The sequence below is a fragment of the Anas platyrhynchos genome, chromosome 10 (assembly GCF_047663525.1).
Source record: "Anas platyrhynchos isolate ZD024472 breed Pekin duck chromosome 10, IASCAAS_PekinDuck_T2T, whole genome shotgun sequence".
NCBI lineage: Eukaryota > Metazoa > Chordata > Aves > Anseriformes > Anatidae > Anas > Anas platyrhynchos.
In genome coordinates, this window is record NC_092596.1 from 3,166,914 (window position 1) to 3,194,872 (window position 27,959).

Consider the following 27,959-nt stretch of genomic DNA (forward strand, 5'->3'; position numbering starts at 1 on the left):
GTTATTGTTATGCCCCATGCAGCTCTCATGGAACAGTGGGGTTTGTTTTACACCAACAGTCAGAGCTGGAGCATGGCTCCAGCCACCAGCTCAGCTCACACCCCAGCACAATTTGAACATAGCCAGAAACCTTAGTTTCTTCAGGCCCCGCTCAGCGGTGAGGAAATGCTGCCTTGCCACAGCCCAAGGCTTTGCACTGAGGCACGGGGACATTGCAGGGCCACAAGAGCCGAGCGCCGTCTCACATACCCTCTCCCGCGTGTGGCCGAGAGCCGCTCCCCAGCGGTGCTAGCAAATGTGCCCAGCAGGAAGGAGCAGGATCTGGCAGTGGCCCCGGGCTGCCCCGTGTCTGCCACTGGGCATACAGCGGGGCTGGCATGGTACCGGAGCCTATGCAGGATGGAGCTGGGATGGGACACAGCTGCTCCGTGGGGCCTGTGGGACTTGGGGCGCACGCAGCTCCCTGTGAGCACATGCACACCCCTGTATCGGTGTGCATGGGGCTGTGCCGGTTCATCCAAGGTAAATAACTGCTGCTTTCTCTGGAGGCAAAGTGTTCTTTGCCATTAATTGATCTGGGCATATGTAGCTTGCCTCTTGCACTGCTGTCAGCGTGTGCTTTCTCTTTGCTCTAGGGAGAGGCTGGTAATTAGGCTCTTATCCAATAAAAGTGTGGGTTTTTGAAGTAGAGATAGGATTAGTTTCTTTTAACTTGATGAAATATGATTTGGCTTGAAATAATTACATGATTTGCACTTAGCGCCTCTCAGCCCAGGGCATTAAAAATGATTTACAAGCAATTACAAAGCCTGCTGGGAAGATGCATTTATCCCCATTTTACAGACACGATGTGGTAAACAGAAGCTAAGGTCCTGCCCTGGCTCCTCAGCTGGGGAGATGAGGTGCTTGTGGGGCCTCTCAGATGGGGCCTGGGAAACATCAGGCACTGCAGGGAAGCCAGAGCACTGGGAAGTAAAAATCTGCACTGAAACATGGGGGGACAGGGTCTGGAATTGCCCAAGTCTGTCTCTGATTGTGCTGGATTCACCATTGCCCGGTGTAGGTGGGGAGGACAGGGACGTTTGGCAAAAGATGGGAGCACCCAAAGCAGAAGGGCATTGAGGTGGAGGGGAGCTGGTGGGGTGCAGAGAGGCCAGGGGAGCAATGTGGGGAGTGGGGAGGATGAGGCAGGGCAGCCCCAGCCCTGAATTTTGTGTTGTGCCACTGGTGAGCGCAGGGGCCAAGTGCTGCGAGACAACTTGGCTACATGGCAGCATTTTCAGCCCTCCCGTCCCCAGAATAACCCCTGGGGCAGAAACACCCCACCGCACCCCAAAATGTGCTAATAGCTGTGAGGGCCTAGCTGTAATTCTGGAGGGGAATTACGGTGTTGTCTGTAACGCCCCTCCCCTTCTCCCCCGGTAATATTGGGGCTGCCACCGGGCTTCACGACTCGCGGGGGGGGGGGACTCTTAACGGGGCCGAACCGATCCCCACAGCGAACCGGCCCTGCTCTGCGAGGGGTCCCCCAGCTCAGATCTCGCACTCCCGGGTGCGATTTCGGGCGTCGCACGAACCCCACAACACCCCCAGGGCCCCACAGCGAGGCCCCGGCCCCGCCCCCACCAGGCTCCGGGCCCGCCCCCGGCCCCGTAGCCGCCTCAGCCGCTGCGCGCAGGCGCCGCGGAGCCGCTGCCCGGGCCGGGGCCGGGGCCGGGGGCCGGGGCCGGGGCCGGGGCCGGGGCCCGGCGGGCAGCATGCGGCAGGCCCTGACTCAGCAGCGGCCGGGCGGCATCGCCCTGCCTGACTCCGTGGGTAAGCGGGGCCGGGGCCGGGGCCGGGGGCGGCGCGGCGCGGCCATGTTGTGCGGCGTGGCCGGGGGGCTGCAGGGGGCTGCCCCGCTGCTCGCTCGTCCCCCCGCTCGCCGAGGGAAGTCGGTGCTGTGCCCGGGGGTAGGAGCCGCAGCACATCGAGGCCACACGAAGGTAGCCGTCACTCTGAACTTCTGCAGCAATCTACAGAAAACCACCCTAGTTTGGTAGGGGGCTCGCCCTGCTGACACCCCGGTTGGTGGTGGGCTTGCGGCTGTGGTGCTAAGGACGTTTCTGGGGCTTAATGTAAAAATGGTCATAGTGAAGCCTGAACGCATTTCGAGTGCCGTTCCAGTGAAAGAAATAGGTGATACGCAGCGCTAATGTCTTTACCTCTGCCTCACAGAGTTATATGCAAGCCGCCTCATATGCTCACACTGCAAGATACCTCTAAACGCGGCAAGTTTGGAGGTATGTGGATAAATCACAGAGGTATCTGGTCTGGATAAATCACAGAGAAAAGGCTGTTACTGCCGTTTAAAAGGAGAGGTGGCAAAGCTGTGCAGTGCTCGTGGCTTCGCTTTGCTCTCCTGCACGTAAAGCTGAACCTGGTTCAGTAGCAAAGAGGAAAACAGCCAAGCTAGCAGGGAATTTTGCAGCAAAAATTAATGTCCTGATGGATGATTTAGCCAGGGCAGCCATCAGCGGACATGCTGTTTAAAAGCCCGGGGTCTCTGAAACAGCTGCAGGCGTCCTTCTGGAAGTACAAAACCACTTTATCAATGTATGTGTAACAAAGCAGCTTTTCAGAGAAAGGAACAATGACATTAGTGTCCTAGAACAGAGATGAAGTGGAGATGATTGCATTTTCTCTGAGATTTCAAATTAAAGGGTTGTGGTGGTTTTTCTTCAGACCTGGAATTAAAACATTTGGCTTCCCCCCCCCCCCCCCCCCCCCTTATTAAGGAATATTTAGAAGATTTCAGAAGTCTTTTGATTGGAAATCTTTTGTTCCATGCTATCGCATGTTGGTGTGTGACAGTTTTGAGCTGGGAAACAATGGAGAAATGTGAATGTGGGGAGCGGGGTTGTGAAACAAGTTCCAAGTGCATATATGATATTTCAAGCTTCTTGTTTTAGAGCATTTTCTTGAAGAAAAGTTACTATAAAATACTCTGGCAAAATATGCCATCTTCCTCAAAACCATTTTTCATTGTGACTTTTTGAAGGATCTGTTGAAGGATACCCTTTTTGAAGGACATGCAGAAGGACCAGTGTGTAGCTCCATGTGTATGCCCCTCACTCATTCAGGCTGGCTCTGCAGGGCTGTTTGGGAGGCACACGAGCATCTGCACACCCACACAGCCTAACCCTAACGAGTTTAAGCTGTGTGAGGAATGTATGGCTGTGCTACTTCTCTTCTCATTTACCAGCCAAGCTATAGCAGTGATCAGAAGGTTGGTGACCTACTGTATTCAAGCAAGACAGGTTCTTCCCTCCTTCCATTCAGAACTAAGCTTTGTGAAAGGTAGCAACTTGTTCCCCCCCTTTCTGAAGTTTTTTGTTCAGCTGAACCTTTAGTCCTAGTGCTTTGGTATTTCATGACATTTCTGTGATGCTTGCATTAAAAGGATGACATTAGAACTGGAGCATTGCACAAACTCCGGTATTTGGGAGGCAGTACGTTCAGAATAGCCTGGTATCTTGATGGATTTTAAACACTTAAAAGTCTAGATTTTTATATTATTAGCTTATTTGGCAGATTTAGGAGAATAAAAAGAGAGTGATGATAAAAGATACAGCCTGGGCCTTAGGGATACTTTTAGCAGTTATTTGAAATGTGTGTTTTATTTGGAACTAGCACCTGTCTAGATATTCACTCCAGCTAAGAACTGACTAACCACTTGTCAGACCTCTTGCTTTTGGACCTCGTGATGTCCCAGTACTGCAGTTACAGCTGTGCCCAAGGGCACAAGCAGGAGAAGAGCTTTTTCTTCCAGAGATGCTAGCAAGTCAAAAAGGACACAGTTTTTCCCTACAAATTCCTCCTGCCTTTTATCTCCTTGTGTTGGGGTGGTAAGCCTGCTCAGGACTCGGCTGTGTTTTTGAGCTCATCTGCTCTCTGTGGATGTGATGGTTTGGCCCTGAGCTGAGCGTGGCTGTGCCACCACAGAGCATGGATCACCCAGTGAGGATGTGCTGTGGCTGGTGGTGGGGTCTGTGCTTGACAGGGGGAGAGTTGTCCCTACAGAGGAAGGAAGTGGTTTGTACCAATATGTGTCCATGTAGCTGTTGTGGTGAACACAGATCTGTTTAGCTTTGCTGCAAATTATTTGCAGACCCTGAAGAAGGTGCAGGCCCTTATTTAGGGTCTGGAACATCTATTGTCAAGTCAGCAAGCTGCCTTGTGAGGCCTGAAGTGCATTTACCTTTGGAGAATTTGGTCAGGACAGCAATGTATGGCATGGCCAAGTCCAGTCGGCCTGCTGAGTTAGCAGTTCCTTTCTGTAGCTGTTTTTTCTACCATATGCAGACTGCCAGAGTGCCCTGCTCACCTCACATGGGGGCTCCCAGGGGTGTTTTTGTCCTGGTTTTGGCTGGGATGGAGTTAATTTTCTTCTTAGGAGCTGGTATTTTCCTCCTAAATCCAAAACACAGTACCGCATCAGCTCCTAGGAAGAAAGTTAACTCTATCCCAGCCAAACCCAGGACATGTTTTCTTTAGGGAACATGCTCAGTGGTAGAAGCAGCTCCTTGCTCTTGGGGTGCGTTCCTGCCCTGCTTTGAAATACCTTGCAAGGTACTCGTGGTGTGCACACCACTTGGGAGCCTCTGGAGTGGAGAATGCCTCCACCTGCTCCCTGGGTGCTTTGGAGAGCCCTGGGCTGCAAGGATGGGATTTGGAGTGGTCCCAGGAGCCACAGGGAGCAGGTGCAGCCCCAGGGCAGGCAGGGGACCATTACAGCCTGTTATCCTGCCAGCTGCTCACTTGTGATGGATTGTGTTTACATAATGCATGAAATGTAATCAAAAGAATTGTTCCACAAACTGATTTAAAGATTGCAGAATACACACTGAACAAACAACCCTAAAGGTGTTGCTGAGCGTAAGGTGGCAGCCAGCTTTCCTCTTGGCTGATGGGATCACTATTTTATATTTATACTCATTTGGGAGATCTATAAATACATTAAAAAAAAAAAAAAACCACCAAACCCTCAAGTTCATTATTCAAACATCTAAAAATACCTGGAAGTAGAGAATGATACTGCAGGAGAAGTGGCCGTTACTGGTGATGTCTCATTTATATGGAAAATCGTGGATGCTTTCTGATATGTTTACAGTGAAGATTTCCCCCTTCAAAACAGGCGGTGTAGAGTGTGGATATTTGGCTCGATGTAAGCAGACATATATCAGAAAAGAAATGAATACATAATGGTAGTATTTATCATTAGCTTGATTGTCCCAGACTGGAGGGTGCCGGAAGGCTTTGTTGTATCCAGGTAAGCTTTGCCAAGTTACAGTTCTTAAGGCTCTCTTCATCCATATCCAAGCAATGATAAACAGATGTGAATTCAGATGCCCTAGTTAGCAGTTGATAAAGCATGTTAGTGAAGGTGAAAAGAGACAGCCAAATCAAAAAATATTCTCACGTTGCCAGAAAGGAAATTCACCGTTATGTGGTTGGTGGTGGGAGGAAAATTTTGTGATACTGTGACCACCCCCAGATGGAATTAGCAAATTCTGTTGTATGTGTTTTTAGGGTCGTTCAATAGAAGAAAAAGAAATTCCCTCTACGTAACTGTGACTCTCCTCATTGTGTCAGTATTAATTCTAACGGTGGGCCTAGCTGCTACAACAAGAACACAAAATGTGACTGTTGGAGGTTATTACCCAGGGGTTATTGTAAGTATAGAACTCCTAGGTAGGTCTAGAAAACTTATTGCCTATAAAGTTCCTTGTGATGCTGCAAATGTTATAAAGGGTGATCTTGTCCTGAATATTAACGTATGCTCAGCTACTTCATTGCAATTTGATTTATTTGTTTTATTATTTTGCACCTGCTGATCATTCCCATGCAAAAATCCCATCCAGTCAAGTGGCAGTTTCCCCTGAGCTTAGGTACTTACATGCTTTTGATCTAACAGTGAGACAGATAAATAGGTGTGACGTCAGTCAAAGCAACCCAAGAACTTCTTTGTTTACATGCATCAGATTAACCGCAGCCATAGGTGAGGAGAAGGACTAGACGTGCTAACAACAGCTGAGAGACTGGGTTTTAGGATAGACTAGTTCAGCTGAAAGGGACCTACAAAGGTAATGGAGTCCAAAAGCGAAATACTGTTCATATGAACTCACCGTCAAAAAGTTCATGTGACAAGTGTTTAATGATTGGCATTCTGAATGAAGAACTGCACTAGCAGTAGCTTTGGCAATTTGCCATACATATCAAAGTGGCTAGCACATTGATGTTTTTTTTTTTAAATCAACAAATGAGAATGGGGAAGGATGATCTTCAAATTGCTTAATTTAGGGAAGACCACTGGTGCCCAGCCTTCCTGCCAGTAGATGTACAACTGTCTACAGAAGCATGTGAGGAGAGTACATTGTGCACCGCCTGGCCCAGAACCACAGGTGTGCACTCTGTGATCCTGCCCAAAAAGAGGTCCAGCATGTGCTGTAAAGCATGTGCTGGGCTGTCCCGATGTCTGTCTGAGGCATGCTCATACAGGAGAACAGTAAGGACTGAGCTGCAGCTAAATCCATTTCTTAGGAGCTGAGCACAATTGCAGTCCTTGAGCTAGAGGCTCCTGGTGTAACAGCCAAAGGCTGCTACACACTTAAGGTTGGAGCCCCAAAGTTGGAGGTTTAAAGCCAGGTCAGATTACTAGCGGGAAAGTTGTTCTTGCCTTATTACTATCTGATTTATTTACCATGCACTGCTGATCTCTGGAAGGTTTTTACTGCCCCATGGACAAGCTCTTCTGTGAGTGAAGAAAGCCCCTTTGCAGCCATTCGTGTGGAACATTATTACAGACAGTGTTTGGTCTCTTTGATTTAGGATCAGTTTTCTGGCTCATGCAAGTAACTCTGCTTTTAGATCTGATATTTTTAAAAGAGGACTATCGAGTTTTTAAAAGAGGACTATCATGGTGTTGAGAAGGGTGATGATCTGGCTTCCAGCTCTCCATGCTAAGCCTATGCTGTCAGCCCAAGCTGGACCTCGTGCCTCAGAGCAGGTCCCCCAGACTGCCGCAGATGATGGAGCCTGGTGTTTGCGTCCCTGTGACATCTACCTTGTTATTTATTCTTCGGCAACGTCAACACTGCTTACATCTTTTGTGAGACTTGATCTGCTCAAGGGCTTCATGAATTCCTGGACTTGAGAAGGATGTTGAGTCACTCGCTTTATTTGGAGACCCCCTGATTGTGTCTGTAGGCCTGTCACCAAATTCCCACTCTCAATCCACTAAGCTGTGGAAATGCACAACAACCTCGCTGGTCTCCCGAGCAGGAAAGCATTCCTGTTTGCTGCTGGGTGCTTCAGCAGGTACTTAAAATAGCTGATGTTTTGTAACAAGATGGGATCTCTCCCTTTGCTGTGCCGAGAGGGTGTTGGTGAGGTGTCCCTGGGCAGATGATGTCCACAGGTAGCGGCTCCACAGAAGTCATGTCACCCACAGCTTCACACTGATGTTAGGCCCACGTGTCTCCACCGCACTGCTGGTGCAGTTACGCTGTGTCAGCGAGGAAAAGAGAGCCCCAAAGCTCTGTTTTGGTCTAGCTTTGTGCTCCTCAGCCTAGGGCCCTGATGTATGCGAGTAGACGGAGCAGCAGGCTCCATCTGTAATCGTGGAGCAGCCCTGTGGTGATCTGGGTGGGTGTGATGGCTCCACATATGTGCTGTCACTGTCACCTGGCTGGCACTGGCTCCTCTAAAAGTAGACCTGTACTGTGCCATTTGGCCGCCAGGGTGCCTCCTAGCCCCCAGGCCTAATGCTCCTCCTTTGGATCGCCTGCCTCAGGTATGGAAAGAAGTGTCTGTCTGTGGGGAAATCATCTTCCTAGGCCTCTGCTCCTGAGGAAGGACTGAAACAGGCACTAGAGACCTTCCATGCATCAGTGGGATTTTGTTTTTTTCACAGAGCAGTTCCTCACTGACACAGCTGGAGGAGCTGAAGCAGAGGGCACGAGGATGTGTCTGGTACCCAGGCTGCCTTCACTGCCACCCTAACCACTGGTACCTTCACAGCTATTTCTGTGAACACCTCAGCTGTGTCTCCATGGGAAATAGTGGCTGGCTGACTGATGTGGGCCTGGGAAGCCCAGACTAGAACAGTGACACTCAGCAAGCAGGAGTAATCATCAGGTACACAGGGCAAGCACCCTTATGGGAGCAGGGATCATAGGCTGAGAGGTTAGCTTAAAAATCCTGCATCTTCTTAAAGTAATAACTCACAAGTTCCTTCCATCTCTTTTGTGAATCTTCAAGAAAAATGTTCTTCAAGACTTCTCAGCTATGAACTCCAAGAGCTCTTCCACTTTGTACAGTGGGCGTCCAGCAGCTGCAGAGGCAGCCGGATGTGGCACAGCTCTGTGCAGGATAGCTGGATTGAGGAATGGGACAGCGCCTCTGTGAAGGCAGAACAAGGCTTATCAGAAGCCTCTCCTCTGTGTTGCCTTGTAAAAGGCCATCCATGTGGTACAAATGCTCTCTCCAAGTTATAACAGCTTCTGGCATCAGTGTAAATGATTGACCTTTCTTAGGCACTGAGTGAAACACCTTTTCTATAATGGCTCCTTGTCAAGCAAGTTGGCCAGGGGCATTCTTCTGGAAAAGCACGTTCATTTGTACCCTGTCCTCCTTCCAGACAGACGTCCCCAGGGGATCCTACCCACCAGCAAATAACAGTGATGCAATTAATGCAGATTACTAAGGATTCTGATGAGGAACTGCTGTTTTTCCCATTAACGCTGGTTGAGAATCCACCAATTTATTTGATCTTTGCCCATTGGATGTACTCAGTCACTCTGATTTCTTCGTTTTTAATTACCATAAATTATTTCAAGTCTCTCACATTTTGGTTTGGGGCTGCTCTCAAATGCCATGTGCGCTTCTCTTAAATGTGTCAGATCAAGTTTAAAGGGTACAAAAGGGTTTTCTTGAATGTTTGCCTTAGGTGTGTATTGCCAGACATCCTCTTTGCTGCTAAATATCAGCAGACTGAAAATATTACCTGGATCCAAGTCACTGTTAATGCCTGGATCGCTCAGGTTTGGGGCTTGAAATTGAATTTTAAGACTCTTCTTACATGGAAAAGTTGGGGGGGTTTGTTTTCCCAAACTGAATAAAATAATGAAAGATCAGCCCAGAAACATCAGCAGATCTGTTTGTGGCAGTTCAGTCATGCCCTCGCTCTCTTCCCTTTTAGTGCCTGCCCTCACTGCTGTGCTTCACACTTTGGTGGCTAGTTCCTTTGGACCCCAATGTGAGTCCACTCTGGGAGCTCAGAGTGCAGCACAGACAGCGGGGAAGCAGTAGCTAGGTCAGCTGCTCTGCTTTAATCCCATGCTGTTGGATTCAACACTCCTTGCTGCCTTTGGCACCAGCACCAAATTTTACAGGGCTTAAGCAGAGCAGGGTAAGTTTTAGCACCAACTTTTTGTCACTTTTCTGCCGGTTAATCTTTACTTATGCCTGTCTGTTAATACCGGTTTTGTTAAACCATTCCTTTCCATTCCTGGATCTTAAAATATTGATTTCAGGCTGCTTGACCCATTCTTGAGCCACTGCAGCTTGTTTTGTGCCTTGCTTTGCTTCCTTAGGAGATGGCCAGTTATTTAGCTTTCTCACCCAGATCTTCACTGCCCCCCCTCATCTACTGAATGGATTTGTAGCCTGCTGAGTACAAGCAATGGCAGCTATAGGACTTCTGAGCATTTCTCTTTGCCGACCAAAAGTAGTGGGGTTGTGTGTGCTACGCACTGATCAAAGACCTTTCTAGTTATGACCCTTACAGAAGTACGTCTAGATCTTCCCCTCTAGTCCTCAGTTCCCTGTTTGTAGCTTGGTTGAGGCATACTGTGTCCTAGAAACTTCTTTAGTGTAATTAAATAGCTTAAGGCTTTAGAGAAAGGTCAGTGCAGTCACTCCTAACTGACTTCACTGAGCTGAAATAAAAACAGGGTTGTCAGTTACAGCAGCAAGAAAATACACTTTTGCCGGAGTAGCTCATTCTGTTGGCTGGGCTGCTGTGGGTTCTTTTGGTGAAAGAAGGACACTGGCTGATAACACTTCACCTCTGGAAGTGAGGGAGGGGTAGCAGGTGGAGAGAAACTGCTGAGTCTTCGTGAGTATGAGCTCTCCCTTATTTCATGCTTCACATCAAGGAACTCTGAGCTGAAAACTTAGGTGACAGCTCACATCCTTGGTGAGGTTACTAGAGCCTGGTCCTGCAAATGCTAGTGATGTCCTGCTAGGTTTGCATCTGAGGACTGCTGAATGTTGACAGGGTTGTTCCAAGACGGCAGTGCACATGCTCATCCACCACCCATTTCTCAGCATCACCAGGGAGGGGATTGAGGTCAGAATTCATCCTTTTGGTTTTTACACACCTTTTAGTGTCACATGAGGGGTACCCTTGACCGTTTTAGCTAATGACAGACTCCATTGATTTTCATGCTGAGGGAAGAGTGCTCACGCATCAATGTGTTCTTTTGCTGCTTCTGGATTTAATTGTGCTCTGTATGTGAAATATGTTGGGTGTCTTCCTGATCTAAATGCTAACAATATGTTGTCTTTCAGCTTGGTTTTGGGTCGTTTCTTGGAATAATTGGATCAAACTTGATAGAAAACAAAAGGCAAATGGTAAGTTCACTACGTAGACTTTCAAGAAAAAAAAAAAGTGAGAGCAACTTGAATTTTGTATGTAAAGACTGTTGCTAGCTTTCCTGACCCTTCCAGGCTAGAGATGCATGCCTCTTGAGAGCTGTGGATGGTTCTTGGCAGCCCATGGCTGTTAACCCAGATACTTTTTTAAATTTTCAAAAATGCTTGAGGAAGCACAGAGTAACTATACACAGTCTCATTGAACTCAGTGGGATTTTTCAAGGGCTCAAAATAGTGTTTGGTGTTTTCAGGATACTTGATGCTTCGTAGACTCACTCCCAGCACTTTTTCATTTGGGCTGTCACAGTATGTGGCACAGAATAGAAATAGTTTAGGTACAATATAGTTATTTTAAATCTTTTAAAATAAATTCCTAGAGACTTGAAGCTCTGCAAAAATTGCTTTTGGTGGCTTTCTATTCTAAGCAAAGGATAGAGAGGAAGATGGTAAAACAGCCAACCCAGAGACTGGATGTAAAAGCCTCTGGAGAGCCCAGCAGAAAGGCCTGTCTTGGCTGGGTCTCTCATGTCCCCTAAGGGTGTCTTGCAGGCTCTGTTTCGCAACCTCCTCCTCTTCCCACCTGTGCCTGGAGGTGCTTGGAGGTGTCAGCAGCTGCAGTGTCCCTCTCAATGGCTGCCCCAGGCCCTGGCAGTGAGGTCTTTCCAGCTTTCCTCATGTGAGGTGGCATGGGGGGACCATGCTGCAGCTGCCCATCCTGCTTGCCCACCACCACTGCGTGCTTCTGCAGTGATGGTGCTGCCTCTGCAGAGAGGCCTGTGGACTTGCTTAGCACCATGTGCTGCTGACAAAGGCAGAAGGGGATCTGGAGAAATTCCTGCTTGTGCAAAGTCAGAGGCTGGGCTCCCCTTTGCTTTGCAAGCAGTGTCCTCCCCCCAGAGCACAGCCCTGGCAGCAGGGAGAGGGTGGGACAGGCCCTGCAGGAAAGGAAACCTTCCTTTTCCACAGGGCTCAGGGTAGGTGGGTTTCCTGATGGCTATTTGTTGTTTTTGCTCCAGCTATGCGAGAGCAACATGTCCTGCTCCTTCTGTCCTTGCAGCTTTCCAAGCCCCGTGCTCATCGTCTATTAGCAGCAGATCAGAGCCTGGTTGAGCAAGCATCATATTACACCGATGCCATGTTTGCAGGGCTGCTCATAAATGACAGTGTGGCTCTGACCTGGCTTGGTTGTTTATTCCAAAGAGCCCCGGGTAGCCGGTGTCTGTTCTTTTCATTTCTCTGTCATTTTGTGTCCTAAAAAGCATGCGTGACCCAGCTTTGCAAGGATTGCATCACTGCCACCTGGGTTTGCAGGCTAACATGAGCCTCCTCTGACTGCAGAGGACACAGAGTTGCTGCCACTCATTGTCCCCATACTTTATTCATGTTTCCTCTTTACCCTGGGGCACTTAATTTTACAGTGGCACTTGAGCCAATTATGTGTTTCCTTAATACCACTGCCAGTGCAAGATGATTTTATTTTTTTATGGACTTCCTTCGTGTCCTAATTTACTAGAAGGCTGTCTGCATTGCTCGTTACGCAATCTCTCCTCAGTAGGGCAGGACGAGCTAAAAGCAACTTCTATAGCCGTGTTCCTGTGCATGTTTCTTCCCGTGAGCTGGCTAGGGGGGCATGAGGAGTCGAGTGTGCCAACCTGGCCAAAGGGAGAACTAACCTGAAACTTAATTCTGTCCTGCCTGCTGGCAGAAATAGATGTCTCTCATTTCTCCCACCTTGTCATGCTGACTTCCCTGCCATGTGGCTTGTCAGAGCAGTGGAGAGCTTTCAGCAGAGTTTGTTCCTTGAGGGCAGCGGCTTTCAAATGAGGAGTCAGCATTTTGTGCCGCTTTCTTACAGTCACCCATGCCATGCAAAAGGAGTTGTCAGCAGCTTTGCAGCCTGTGTATCACTGGGATGTGGCCTGAAGGAGACTTCTGACCAGAAAGCTCCTATTTTATAGTTCCTACTTTATCCAAAACCAGTTTGTCTTTTCTAGTCCTAGTTCGGCTCCATGTAACTGACATCAGTGGCAGCTACCTGAAGAACCAATATCTTTTTCTTGTTATAGTAACAGTATTGTTGATTCTGAATCAAAATCTTCTTGACAAATCATAAGATTAGTTGAAAACAATGTGATTTTTAAAATGCCTTTTTATACATTAATTTGCCATTTTATTATCTTTCTCATAAATTCTCAGTGTTTGTTTTTCAGGCTTCTTTTTCTACAGCTCAGAGAGGAAATCTGGGGGTATGTAAAGTTAGCAAACCTATTTCTGACATCAGATCCTCACTCAGATCCTAGTGGGGCTGTTACGAAAGTCTCATCATTAACCTTGTGTCATTTGAAATAACCATGTTAACAGCTCCTGTCTACAAGAGCGGGGCCAACAGACAAATAACCCAATTGTATATATATACTTAGGTTTTGGCTCACTTCCCATCTCCAGTGCTTGTGCTTTTTAGGGAGAACATCTTCCTTTGTGTGTGCATGCAATGAAGGAAAGTACATAGGGAAACTTACTACAGAATAATGTAAGCCATAAAAAACATTCCTTCCACCAAGATTGTATGAAGCTGTGGTTTCCCCCATTTTGTGCTCTCACTGTGTAGGTCAGAGGAGTGTGACCGTTGTAAGTGATGGTCCAAGTTGTGCTTCAGCTGTGGAGATGGAGCGGGTCCAAATGGGGAGGAATTGCTGGTGTTTACAGCAAACAGAAATGGGGTCCTGACCCTGGAAAACTTGTCGCTTGCTACCATCGGCAGGCTTGTTGGGGCATCTAATTCCAGCAGCAGCTTGTTACTGGTGACAGTGACTTGTTTTTACAGCAATTGGATTAATCTTAGTCTTCTCTGCCTACCACCACAGTTTATCTTTGCAGTGGGACAGTGCAAGTCTTAGAAGCTTGCTCATGTGTCCAGGATGATGTCTCATCCCATTTGGCTGGGGAAGAAATAGGATTGTTTGAAGGTCTGGGTTGGAGGCCAAGACAATAGGAGTCTTTCAGGGTTTCAGCAAGGTTAAACTTTTACTGATAATTTGCTGAGGAATTATTAGAGGTTTAGTAAAAGCACATACATCTCTCTATCCCTATATTTTTTTCCTTGATTTGGAATGTATGACCGCATGTGGATTCCACATTGTCTTGTTCTGTTCAGGTTCTTGGGTGGTGGCTGTTTTCCAGCTTGGGCAGGGAGGGGACATCCTGCCTGCCCTCAGGCCTTTGGGGATTTTTGTGGTCTCCCTGAAAACCGCTTCAGACTCCAGGAGACAGAAAAGGTGTTTGAGAAAGAGAAATGACTCCTCTTCCTTCAGGATCAGCAAATGACTGGCTGGAGAGGCTGCAACAGTGGAAGAAAAGTAGGGATGTCTGCTCTTTGTTGGCACTGTTTTCACAGAATAAAACTAGTGTGACTTACCTGAAAATTCCAAGCTACTTAAAAAATACATATAGGATCCTTTCTGGCTTGTGTTTGTCAAAGGTTTTGGTTTGTCCTCCCGAGAACTGGCTCCTTAAGCAGTGCCAAGAACTGAGTTTTTCAAGTATTACTTAACAGCTAGGCTTTAAAACATCCATGCCCAGAGACCTGAGGTATTTGTCAGTGCTGGCCAGGATAGTTGTTACTTTTGCATGTGTATTATTAATCATTTTTTAATGTTGCTCAGAGCTCCTAATTACCAGAATCACCTCTGTACTTGTGGAGAAGCAGCTTTTAGCAAGCAGCACTTGAAGACTACAACCTCTGGAGTGAAAACTCCCTGGGGAAATACTCACCAAAGCTTTCAGTTCTTTAAATGGAAATGCTGCCGTTCTCAAGTATGTGAACCTGTCTGGTAGGCTGCTTAGTCCAGTGGGCAAATACTAATACTGACAAAATGTTTGTCTTGCCCCTTGGTGCCCCCCTGCTTTTGGTGGTCTCCCTGCTCAGTGTCTCTCCATCCCAACACAATACGGGGTACGACATGGCCGTGGCTGACTCCTTGCAGCCCCTCCAAGCCAGAGTGGGCTGTTCTGGCACTCACCTGGCACAGGGTACAGAGGCAGTGCACACACCTCTCCTTGCCAGCTGAAGAAGTTGCAGCCTTCTTCGTTGTGCCAGCCAGCACAGTCACTGAGGTCTTGTGGCCTTTGCTGGCTTCAGCAGAAGCCACTGTGGGATGAAATGGCCTGAGGGTTGTTCACAGGAGCACCTTGCCTGCAGCTCTTTGTGGTGGGGGAGAAGAAATCCCTCCTTTCTCTGCAGGGAAGAGTTAAAGACAGCAGCAGCCAGAAGAGGAGGTGTATCCCCAGCCAAAGCTTAGCACTTTGATGTCACGGAAGAACTTGCATTACAATATCATGTCCCCAGAGAACCTGTCTGGCACTGCTGCTCCTGCTATGTTGCCTCTACCTCTGCATAACAGGCTCTCCTCTGAGACACACATCCCATTGACTTCAATAAGACCAGTCTGTGCAGCCTGGGCAAACATTTGGGTCATTGATTGCTCAAGGCCTTAGTGGCTGTGGTTTCTGTATTGTTGTGGAGGGGGCATGCAGCATTTGGTTGTGGCAAGGCAGATCATACTTTGCTTTGTTTTCCTTTCTCAGCTGGTTGCATCGATCGTCTTCATCAGCTTTGGTGTCATTGCTGCATTCTGCTGTGCCATAGTAGATGGCGTCTTTGCTGCCAGACACATAGTAAGTGCTTCCAGGAAAACATGGGGCCTGCCATCCTTTTACTTGAGGAAAAGAGGTGATGTGTCCACACGCCACATCAGACTGCATCGAGCTCTGTAAATACACGTCAGATGCTGAATGCTGGTTTAAATTACAAAATTCAGAAAAACGTGTTGGCTTTACAAAAAAATATTTTTAAACGCACATTAAACATTAAGACCTGGAAACTTTGCTTTAGTTCTTTTGTGCTTCGTGTGCTTACTGAGACTGAAATGTATAAGGCATAATGTGAATTACAGCTAGTGCCAAGTGATAACATATGAGCGGTAGCATCAGTCTTATTTTACATGCTTGTAGTGGTCATTCCTAATGATGATTGTATCAGTGTATGTTCTAGTAGAGGGATACAATTTGATACAAAGCTCACTGAGGGGGTGCAGTACAAACAGGAAGCACTCACTGGGCTCTAAGTTTACATTTGATGACTTAAAAAACAATATGAGCTGCTGCTGGCATGACCAATCACTAGTATAAAAAAACTGCAAAAACTTCAGCTGTTAGGATATAAAAAAAACAAACACTTGATTTCATTTGAAGTTTTAAATTGAAATTTATTACTGCAAGCATTTTTTTTTCCTGCAACTTTGATATTTGATGATTTTGTTTTTGTTTGGTTTTAATTTTTGGCAAAATGGGATTAAAAAGACATGCTTAGAATTTATTTGCAATCAGAGTGGGAAGCGATTTCAGACTGTCACAGTTACCATGAAATGGAAACTCTGCATGTCAGCTGGCTCTTTATTCTGCCTTGTAACACAGACTCCCCTTTCTGCCTCTGAGCATCCGAGCGGTAGAGAAACTTTGGGATGGCAGGATTTGCTGGTAGAGCACAGGGCAGCGATAGGTCTCAGTCTGTCGGGATGTGAGGAGCAACTCTTGACTACCTCTACCCTCTCTCAGGGGTTCGTGAAGCTTTGATAGAGCCTCTGGAGCCTGAGCCCACAGGCCAGCTGCGTGATTTGGGGCACTGACCTCGTGGGCTGGGAGCTGGCACTTGGTCCTGCCAGTTGCTGGGATGCCTGCGCGTCTGCAGCAGGGACCGCATGGCTGGGGTGACGAGGGCTCTGGTTTCTGTCTCTTGATTAACGGGTGTGCTTTTGGCCTCCTCTAACCATGCAAGAATGTCACTGTCTGGCCAGAGACATGCTCCTGCCACCCAAGCACATAGCGTTCCCACTGTGGCCCTTCCACTGGGTGTGCTGGGTGACACCCGGAGAGTGGGCCCAGCTGCCCGCAGGGAGGGTCCTGGGCATGGGTTTGTCCCTACAGCGTATCAGCCGGCATGCACAAGGCAAAGCAGTTGCCACCACCCTCCCTGCCCCAAAGGGAAATTTGGCATTGCTTTCTCTGTGGGTTCAGGCATCCCTGGGATGCGTCTGGGAAAATGAGGAATGGATAATTCAGCTCAGGGTGGCTGCCCTCACCCAGGTGAGGCTGGCTTAAGAGCCCGCCACTTCCACTTCAGCTGCCACATATATGTGCCTCAAAGGACCAGAGCTAAAATCTATCTGGGGGTCAGGAGGGGCTGCTGTGGGTGGGTCCTGAGGCAGGAACCTCTCCAAGGCCTGGCCTGCTTCCCCAGCCCAGCTGGGCAGCAGATTTTGGTTTTATTGTGGTGCTAATTCTGGTGCTTTTCCATCGGCAGGACCTGCGGCCGCTGTATGCGGGACGATGCCAGTACTACTCCAAGAGTACCACGCTGCCAGAGGTGAGAACAGCTGTGGCTGTGCTGTCTCCTTGCAGGGGTGGCTTCATCTTGCAGGTGGAGAAACCTCCTGGCAGGCTGCTGCTGCCATCTTCGGAGCTCTGCGGAGTGGCTGGGAGGCCGGGAATGCCTTTCTCCATGATTGGTGCTGTGCTAGCAGAGAAGTAGTTAAGAAAGGAGGAGGTGGGAGAGGAAAATACACTGATTTCTTTAAATCTTCAGCTGCACATTCATTACAGGAACAGGGTGTGGATTAAGAGTCCAGACAGCAGTAACTTCTGTGGATGTGAACAAAATGTACCTTCCTCTGCACCTCTGCTTGTGTCTTCTCCAGAGAGAAGCCTGCTGGGGATGGGTGTTCCTGCCACACAGTGACAGTGTGTATGGGACACCCTTGGCTTCTTTTCCTCTAAGGTTTCCTCCCAAGTGTCTGAGTAGCTGTGATATCTGAGTAGCTGTGAATAACCACTACATTCCACATAAAAATGCCTGCTGCAGGTGCAAATAAAGTGCCACCCAGTGGCATTGGTGGTGTCCTTTTTGGCCCAAAGACCATCCATGTGAACTTAGGTGTTAGCACCCACAGGCAGCCAATTGACCCCTTTGCTCAGTTATTTGCCGGTACTGGAATCTTTCCCTGATAACGTCAGTCTCTTGACAATTCTTTGCTCTACATTGCCATCTGGGGAAGAGTGTTAGTTCAGCAGGGTCTTATCTCTTTGCAAGAGTTACACAACTCCCTTCCTATGCAGACGCGTGCTTATCTGTGACTTCCCCATGGTGGAAGGAAAGCCTGGCCTGTTCTAGTCATGTATGTCTTTATTGCAGCCTGCCTACTTTGTGAGAGCTGTGCTGCAAGATAAGGGAAGAAAAATCTGCCTGGGGCTCATACTGGGATCAGTGCAAAACCTACATGTAGAGCAGGCCAAATGGCAGTGGAATTTGTGTTTGGTGATTGTATCCTCATGTGCCTTACATATTTCTTCTGGATTCACACAGGCAATCTGTCATCCGCAACGCCGTGCACCCTGCACACCGAAAATAAAAACCAACACCTGCTTCTGTTGTGACCTGTACAACTGTGGGAAGTGAGTAAGCAGGAAAAAAAAACAACCATTCCTGTCATGGGCAGAGTGAGCAGTGGTCACGCTGTTTTGCAGGTGTCTAAAGGGCCAGGATAAGGCAGGAGCAAAGTTTTGGTTAATGACAGCTGTTATAGGAAGGGAACTGAAGCTGTGGTTGCTTCCCATAAGGACTCCCAGTCAGAAAGAGAGTGAAGGGGTATATGAAGTATACTAAATCTACACCAGCTACACATAAGCATACCCCACGCCAGTCCAGCTGGAAAAATGGGTGTTACTTCTCATTATGGGTGTAATGTCCCATTACTTCCATTCCTGGTGCCTTGCCCTTTTTTTTTCCCACTGTTGAGTGTCCTTTGTCCTGACACCTGTGGGTACCACTTGTTCATTGAGTTTTATTTTATTTTAGTAGATAAAGGTTGTGACATTGTTCTTCCTTGCCTTCCTCTCTGTTTTGTTTCCCATCCTAGTAACAGGGAGGAGAGTTCACAAACTAGTGCCACCTGCGTGTTCATAAATCAGTGCCCTCTTTGTCCAGTGAATATTTCCTATGGTTACAAGAGTGGAAAGCGCACCAGCAGTGTGCAAGGCTGAGTCAGAAGGGTGGTTAGCAATAGAGCACCCTCACACAGTGATCGCACCATTGTTTGATCTGGCTGCTGTGCCTAAGCTAACCATGGAGCATGCAGTTCTTATGTCATTTGGGGTGTCTAGTGTGTGTCAGCTGAGAAAAAAATGTTTTTTTTAGTTCTGGCTCTTGCCTCAGGCTGTTTCAGGGGTAATGTTTCTTATCATACTTAACTGAGCTGGCCCCCACGTAAATCATTGACTGTGGAGGGAGATCAAAAGATGCTGTTGGAAGAGGGTGGCTTGGTGTGCTGGGAAGGGTAATCCCTGGTCTCAGTAGTACATCATTTCTGTGTGAGCATTTAAAGAACATGATTGCTTTTTACTAACTGAAGGGAATGATACACCTAGGAGTGACTGGAACAGAAAAATTTGTAACTGTTCTGTATTAATGGGTGTTTTTTTCTGTTTTATTTTTTTTCCCCAGCCAGGCTGGTTCAGGGTTCTGCCTTGGACCCATTTTCCCTTATTTTGTACCAGTTGTTATGATCTTAATCTTGCTTGGTGCCCCATAAGTGCATTGCACTGTGGAGATGCTGGTTCTTTTGGGATCTCAGGCACGGACACCAAAGGCTGGTTAGCATGTTTATTATGTAAAGGATGGGAATTACTGAAAAAGCGAGGCAATTTTACATCCTTTGTGATGCCAGGAATGCTGGAAGCAGCAGTATTGTATGAGCCCCTTCATATCGAATGTTGTGCAGGGTTGCCATCCCTGGTGAGATTCAGCAGCTTCATGGTTTTTCACGTCATTATAGTATTCTTTAAAGTCTGTGCAGTGCTGAATGTTCTTGATGGTGTACCAGGGTTCACTGGGAACATTATGCTCTTATGCATCTCCATAGGAACAAGCTTGTACAAGCAGTAAGTACAGGTTGTGTTGTTAAAGGCAGTCATGGTATGTGCTTTCTCTAGTTCAGGTTGTTCAGGCACTTCACAGCCAAGGCCAGTGGTTAACCTCTGCCTCGATTCTGCTTGAAATCATCTCCTCATTGCAATCTCTTCTGCAGTGGCCCACTACAACAAGAAAAAGGAAAAGAAGAAACTGGAAGTGAGTAATAGGGGAAGGAGGCTGGTTTCCCTACTGATTCCAGGACTGGTATGTCCTTGGGAAGCCACCAGCATGAAGGGCTGGCTCTGGAGATTTCAATTGATGGAAATAAGAGGCAGGTTCAGACTCAAGGGCATTTTGATATTAGTAGGTCTTGTAGGACTTGTTTGTTTCACAGCATATCAAGCCATCTCTGCTGCCAGTATCATGCAGGGAGATCTTAGATGCTACAAGAATGGGATCTAGAAGGCTTTACCCTCACTCTCATCTTGGTGGTTATGTCCAGGCAATCGTTAAATTGCAGGATGTGTTTTACTTGCCCAGTGAAGAGCTTAGGTTTTATTGTGTGGTGTGTTTTTTTTAATCATTTTTGTTTTACTGTGGTATTTTTTTTTCCTAATCCAGCAGAGTAGAGATTTCTGGAGGCTACTATGAATACATTGATGTCAGCAGCTGTCAGGACATCATCCATCTTTACCACTTGCTTTGGTCGGCAACAATTCTGAACATAGTGGGGCTATTCCTAGGGATCATTACAGCAGCGATACTTGGAGGCTTTAAAGACATGGTAAGATGGTACCAATTCCTGTGCAAATCAGACGAATTGCCTTTTTAAAATAAGCATGGAAACAGCTATTGATATTTCAGTGCAAATGATCTATGCATCACTGCCATCAGGCCAGAAAGAAGGACATGAAATAATTCTAAGGAGAAAGTAAAAACGATCAACTTTTCTGATCTGGTGTCACTGCCTGAACACAATTAGAAAAGATGAAAAGAAATAGGGATTTTATTTTCAAAAGGAACTTTCTCGGAAGTGTTGGCAATACCAGGATGAATAAAAATCAACTTTTTATTTAAAAATGATATTTCTTTTCATAGCACTGACCTTCTACAAGGAAATGTGTGGTTGTTGCTCTCGAATTGTTGATTTTATAGCAATAGTAGAGTTCTGAGCTTTACAGAATATTTACGCAGCCCTGCTAGGCTGAAACTCTCCATATAGTTTCTTCATGTTGCAGAATCTGAGAAGGTGAGGTTAGGACCAAAGCCAGGCAAGAGAGTGCAAACTTCATAGAGTGGAAAAAAATGCTGTTCTGGCAGCACAAGCTTTGAAGTACCCTCACTCAGCCAGGTTGCTTGTCACGTCCCGTACAGTTTTGTTTTGACGAGAACAAATCAATGGGGAGAACTGAACATTCAATACATACATATAGTTCAGTCTCTTATGACTCATTTGGAATAATACAAAATGAGACATGCAGAAAAGAACATTTTTTGTCTTGTCAATATATTTTTCTTACAAACAAATCTTGGGCCCTTCATCAGGGGTGCCTTATTTCAAAATTCTGAACTTTCCTACTCTGTTTTCAGACGCACTAAAATCTTCCCAAACAAATCTTGAGATACATTCTCAGCTGTGTGTTACAGTCTTCTGACCCACACCAGACAGCCTGTAAACCACTGCAAAAAGATGTATGGAAGTCTCTGTGAACAGCAGCACAAGAGGATTTGAAATACGCCGATCTCAAAATGCACTGAGTAATAGAGTAATCAAAATTAACACTTCGCATCTTCACAAATAGGAGAAACAGTCTGAGCAGTCACTTTGTTTGAATACTAACATGCACTGGGCTATTGCCAGGCTTGTTCTGGGGAATCTAAAGGAAACAATGGATTGGTAAAGAATGAAATGACCTCAAGACTTGCCTGCTGCCTAAGAGGGAAATAGATTGCTAGTTTCTGATTCAGCAGAATCGAGCTCTAGGGAGACACTTTGCTCCTTTAAATCATTTCTGTTTTCATTCAGCTGTCAGTTTTTGGTGACTCTGAAGATGTCCTGGTTAGCAGTTGAGATTCTTTCTTTGTTTTAACAGACTCCTTCCATCCCTACGCTGAACTGCACAGTTGAAAATGCACATCCTACGGTGTCCTATTACTCGAGGCCACAGGTGACATCTTACAACACCTACTACCACAGCACTCCTCACCTGCCTCCCTACTCGGCATATGACTTTCAGGTACAGAACATTACAGGATGTTTCCTTGTTTAGTTAGAAAGTTAAATATAGCCCAGTCTGCAGGACTCTGGAAACCTGTCTTCCTGTCATTTACACGGTTTAATTTTCCTGTTCATACAGAGAACACCAGGCCTTTCCTACTAGCCACTGCTCCTTGGCAGCACTCTTTCTGACTAAGACAAGGTTTTCCTGAAAGCTTCTCCTTGAAGAGAAGGCAACAGGACATGCTGCCTGCTTCCCCTGTCCTTCACCAGCAGAGGCCACATTAAAAATGGTCATTGCCTCTGGCATCTGTGATGCTCTGAGGATAGAGGCAAAGCAAGATGTTCTGGTGATTTTTTTTTGGTTTGTTTGTTTTTATTAGGCCAACTGCTGTGCCCGAGAGAAACAGATGAGCTTTTGGAAATGAGCTGTTTGAGCTCCTGGTATACCAACTGAAAACCTCTTCTGTTTTTCCCACACACTTCAGCTGGGTCTAAGAGCAGTCCCTGCAAACACCACTGCTACTGCAATCCCTGTCTCTTCTGAGTTACGGACCTGTGATTTCACTTGAACCTTGCTGTCAGCATTGGTTTTTACCTTGTGGGAATTTCTGTATCTGCTTCAACATCAGTACTTCTTTCAGGTGGATATTACCAGAGTGGTGATGTTAATTTAACATCATACATTTTCTTGGCAACCATCATGGCAGGAGACTTTTTTTTAATTAACAAGAGCTCAATTTCTTAGACATCAGCTAAGAGATTGTGGTCTGCAGTAGCCACAATCTCCCCCATCAGACCCATGCACTAAATGTGCCTTGCATCCAAACCTTTCTGTTTTTATTGCTAGTGCCACTGGACAACACTGTTGTTGGAATTTCGTAGAGATACTTGAACATCAGAAATTCTAAGACTTATGTATACAGATTTGTGACTTGTTTTTTGAGATTAGCACAACCTGGGACACTCAGCAGTGTTGTATAACTTTTTCCTGTTACAGAGATGCCAACCTCAGCATATATCTTAAAAAGCTCTTCTGTGAAGTCCATTTGTCAGACACTTAGCTGATAATAAACACTGTTTAACTCTGTGCTTGTCTGTACTGCCACTGCACCAGCAGTGAGCTCAGCATGGGTTGATTTGCCCTGCTTTTCAACTAAAAGTACTGCTGGGGCTCTCCTAACATTTACATCTCAGCCAGCAGATGAAAGCCCTTGTTTCTCACTGCTGTGGTAGCACAGGTGTTGGCTTAGGAGCTGGCCAACAAAAGCTGGTTGTAAATTAAGGTAATCCAAGTCTTGCTTTCAGATGCAGTTCTAAGTGTGAGCCTTTCTTGTCCTCAAGGAAATGTGAGAGCCTGCGGGAAAGCATTAGCTGAGGGCTCTGGTTGTGGAGGCTCTTTATCTTCTCTGATCTGAGCAGTGTCTTTACCACACAGACACCTTCTCCCCTGCGCAACCTCACTCCTCAACGCCCTGTCAAAGGCTGCAAAAATTCTGGTGCCAAAATGGGCTAGGGCAGTACTTCCCAGTATAAGTGACCTCTTTCCCAAGGAAAAGAAAAAGGAAAAAAAAAATGCCACTCCAAAGTCTGTAAGGAAGTTTGTGCCCCTGCAGCATCTTTGCTTCCCCACACAATGTAAGACAGCAGAACTGGTGCTCTGGTTTGCCAATGGATGTTGGCAGTTACTAGTTCTCACCACAGGAAGCAACATCCCCCAGGAGAGCAGGCTCTTTGTGGTGCCAAAGTGTTTACAATATGCTGAGACAGGAAGTGGACAGGAGGAAGCTGTTCTGGTGAGGGTGGCAGCCTGTATGTTATTCCTCCCTTTGCATGGTCTGGTGGCCAGGGGGCAGTTAGCTGAGCACATCTCAGTCCTGCAACATTTTGCCTTCTGCAAGAGGACACAGATGAATGGTTCATTTCACCCCAGCAGCAGCATGCTCTGCCTCTTATCCCCTTTCGAAAGAGAGGTATTAGTGCTGGCTTCGTTAATAAAACCAGTTTGCTGCCTGAAGCTGGAGCAAGCCAGGCCGGCTCTGCAGCTGCAACAAAGGCGGCTCTCCTCAAAGCCTCGGGCTGTTGCCAGGCAGCAGCACTCAGATGCTTTGTAGTGTTTGAAACCCAAGGCTGCCTTTGCTCAACGGTGTCCATGCTGTGCTGCTGCAGCAGTGTCCTTACAAATAAGTGGCTCTGTAGGCTGGGGGCTGCCACTGATGGGGGCTGCTGTGTTATTTAAAATGAGAATGAGCTGTATGGCTTTCTGTGGCCACCTAGCTGACCAAGCTGGGCTTTCATGGGTTATGTATCTACTCAATAAACAGTCACAGGTCAGTTTTAGGTAAGTGATTTAGTAAGTAAGCATTAAAAAAAAAAAAAAAAAGAAGCTGTTTGAAAACAATTTATTATCCCCACAGTCAGTCATCCTTGCCCCCACCAGGATAAAATCTGACCTTGAACGTTGTCTGCAGCTCAGCCTTGCAAGGTGTGAGTGCCCTGCTCCAGTGCTGATCCCTCAGCAGTGCTGTACAAATCCTCTCCTTGCACACCTTTTGTCACACTGGCTCTGTGTGAGCAGTGCCTGCCTGCAGCCCAAGGGATGAGCCAGCCTGAGGGTGCTTGCTGCTCGGTACCAAAGCAGGAACGTGCTCTATTTCAGAAACGCAGTGTACTGATAGCGTGACCCCATCCCTACCCCAGGCTGCCCTACGAGTGCCTCCTTAGGATGGGCCAGGTGGCAAATGGTAACACAAGGTGCAGCTTGGGAATATGATTGCCAGGGATAAAGATAAAGCGTATTGGTGGCGCAGAAGCCGATGTAGGTGACAGTATTTCATTACCTATTCAGAGATAATTTGTCTGGCTATTTGTGAACAGAACACAGCATGTTCACAGGTCAATCACAGTGCCAACATCATATGACTTCAGGCTTAAGGTATTTTTGATAACAAAGGTATTTTGGAGAGCAGAAATTAATTTTCAGGCACATGCAGTTTTTCTGTGTAAAACCTTCTGAAGCTTTGCATTTACTGAAGAGTTTCATTATCTTATTGCCATTATTTTTTTGGTTGCTTTTTTTCTTTTTTAATTAGTGATGAAAGTAGTACAAGAAGAAATGAGCTCTAGCCTCTTTGTTGCCACTGGTTCATGTATGAAACCCCAAGATGTGAAAGAGACTAATCAGTTTTCAGTTGTTCCGGCTATGTGAAACAGAAGCAAGTACACAGCAGAAGTGATGAGAGAGAAATTCTTAAATGCTTCCTTGAGTGCAACGAGTTATTTGAATGCTTAGTTGCGTGTACACATGCTTTGCAGAATTGAGTCTTGAAATACTAATCTTACACTGCTCGGTAATTAAATCTTATTTTACCATTGTCCTTTATTTAGAAATGTTACAGCTTTCTTGCTTTTTCCCTGCAGCATTCCAGCGTGTTTCCAGCCTCCACTCCTTCTGGCCTCTCCGATGACCCCCAGTCAGTGTCACCTTCTCCCAGCTATATGTGGTCTTCCAATGCACCTCCTCGTTACTCCCCACCGTATTTTCCACCTTTTGAAAAGCCACCACCTTATACGCCATAAAGAATGTGGAAGAGAAGAAAGAAATACTTGCCATTGAAATAATTGTGAACATTTTGTATTTATATTTTACTGTGGGAGAAAGCAGGAGGATAGAAACAGGAGATAATTGCAAATATGACTAGTTGATCAGACTGTTATTTCATGCAAGACTTATTTCAGAGGTTTATCAATGGGGCATGAGGAAAGGGATGTATTGTGAATGTTTTGCAGTGGTGGTGAGTACCAGGGGACCTAAATTCTAGCCTCCTCATTTTCCAGTGAGGTTCATATAGTCCTTGGTTTTTAATAAAGTGATACGACACGTATGCTAGATTCTGGTCTGCCTTACTCCATCTTGAGCCAAGCTGAAGTAAGAGTAGCCAGGACCAACAGCTGCCCAAGAATATCTTTCTGTTCAAGGTGAGAGTGCTTGCAGACAGCTCAGCTTGATGCTTGTTTTGTCTGGTCTTTCGTCTCCAGTTGTTGGGGTTTTGTGGGGCCACTGAACCTAGCTCATGTCACTTGTTGATTACAGTCTATGTAATGGAAATCCTTGTGAGGAGCCATGACAGCATCTCTTAACACTAAAACTAATGAATAGAGGTAACTTCATAGGGTATTTTCATATTTGTCCAGCAGAACAACTGGAATATTGCTTTTTTGACAGGAAAAACTTTAATAGGCTTTATTAGCTGTTTTATTTTGGGTTACTACAATGCAGTGAAAACTTTTTTTTTTTTCCTTCTGTTTGGTTGGGAATTATTTTTTAAGCTTGTAATTTCAACTTTTTTAATGGGTTGAATCAGCACCCTGAATAAGCACTGTTTTAGTAGCTGTATTACAGGCTGCACATAAGGAATTTCCACTACTAGTTCTCCAAGATGTAAGTCTCACATGGATAAAATTCATCGCCATGTAATATAGGATGAAGCTGATACGAATTTACAGTTATTGTCGTGACTTTCATTTAATCTTCAGCTGATGACTGTGCTGATTGATCTAGATTCCAACAAATTTTGCATGCATCCTGCATAACAAAAGAAGGTCAGCTTTGTTATGTGATACAATGTCCTGTAAAGTGTGGTTCTACTCCAGGAAGTGACCTCAGATGACAGCTTTTAGATCTAAGCTGCTTAACCTGAGCATTCTCAACTGCTTGCTTCAGAGTTAAAAAAATACGGTATTGACATTTTATTCCTTATTTCCTAAAAATTTGATTTCCTTTGCACCAAATTGTTGATCCTATTCCTAAGTTGTCTACATGACCTTCAATTTAATGCAAACAGAAAGCTACCAGAAAGCTAAATCTTGTATGCAGAATCTGGAAGTGATATACATGCTAGGGAAAGAAAACAACAGCTAGAATTTAAACTGTGGCATCTCTCTGCTTTTAAGCTAAAAAAAACTGAAATACTGTCAAAATGGAGAATAAATGCTGAAGTCCCTGATCTCACTTTTCAAAGTACACTCACACTTTATAATGCTGTTTTTACTACTATGCATTTGCAAAGCCTTTAGGCTCAGCTGTGTGTTAACTTTATCATTCCACTGTCAAACACTAGTCAGTATATTAGTAAGTTAAAGGATGACACCTTTTATCCAGAAGCAAGCATGTACCTTTTCTCCAGCAACAAATAAAAATAAATAGCTGGAGAAAGCAATACAGCACTTGGGATTTAAAGCAGTAGTGTATGCAAAACATTTCCTGGTGACATTTTGTTTTACTGAGGTAGCTGAAGTGCAGCCCCTGTAAATTTGCATATTGAAAATAAATTTGCATACTAGGGCTTCATCCATTTTATATTATGTTTTCGAAAACGAAATATTGTTAAAGAGATTCATGTGCAATTTCCAAATAGGCAGTATCTAAAACTCCCCACAAACCTATCACTTGAAGGACACATAAATTTAATATCAGAAAACTTTTTATTGCTGCATCTTTGAAATGGAAGCTAACAGTCCTGTCCCACTTTCAACAAACATACTATACCATTTGTGCCTATCTACTAAATAGGGCTAGAAGGACTAGGGGACACCACAGGACAGGACTAAGAAAACTCATAAGGGGAGCACAACTTGGTGGCAGAGAAACAATAAAGAAATGATGGTGTCATTGGTTTCAACTTGACAGATATACTAAACTTAGAAAATTATCCAAATTCTTGTTTTATAAGGAACTCTAAGGAATATTTAAGCAAAAATTACATTGCTGCTTTAAATTCACTGTAAAAGGATAAGGCCATTGTCACATTTAAAAAAAAATAATAATAATGGTTGGATTTTTCTGTTGAACTACCCATTACCTTCTGCTTGAGTAAAACTAAGTGTTTAATGTAAATGCAACATTCTGCACTGTATTCATCATTTCTTATGCGAATGTAAAATTGTGACTCATATGTACCCTTTTATTACTTTACCAAAGTTAAATAAAATTGTGTGACTTTTGTAAACATTTATAACTTGCATTTTACACTTCAGCAATGGTCCTGTTTCACAAGCACCTTTAATGCTAGTTGAGGAATT

At 45.8% G+C, this 27,959-nt stretch overlaps 1 protein-coding gene across 8 annotated transcripts; it reads left to right on the forward strand.

Annotated features, from left to right (window-relative positions):
* Nucleotides 1–1,653: 1,653 nt before the first annotated feature.
* On the forward strand, nt 1,654–27,888 carry TMEM255A (transmembrane protein 255A). 8 transcript variants are annotated; one of them, XM_038184063.2, is made up of 9 exons: nt 1,654–1,815; nt 5,572–5,714; nt 10,615–10,677; nt 15,283–15,372; nt 17,057–17,119; nt 18,116–18,204; nt 20,285–20,444; nt 21,754–21,897; nt 25,299–27,888. In XM_038184063.2, exons 1-9 carry the CDS (start codon nt 1,758–1,760, stop codon nt 25,455–25,457), a joined length of 969 nt encoding a protein of 322 aa, XP_038039991.1. In that variant the 5' UTR covers nt 1,654–1,757; the 3' UTR covers nt 25,458–27,888. The 8 variants fall into 8 exon arrangements, with proteins under 8 accessions (XP_038039991.1, XP_038039993.1, XP_038039990.1 ...); XM_038184062.2 differs by having other exon boundaries at nt 1,655–1,815; nt 20,282–20,444; XM_038184064.2 differs by lacking the exon at nt 5,572–5,714 and adding an exon at nt 2,218–2,282 and having other exon boundaries at nt 1,669–1,815; nt 20,282–20,444.
* Nucleotides 27,889–27,959: the final 71 nt, after the last annotated feature.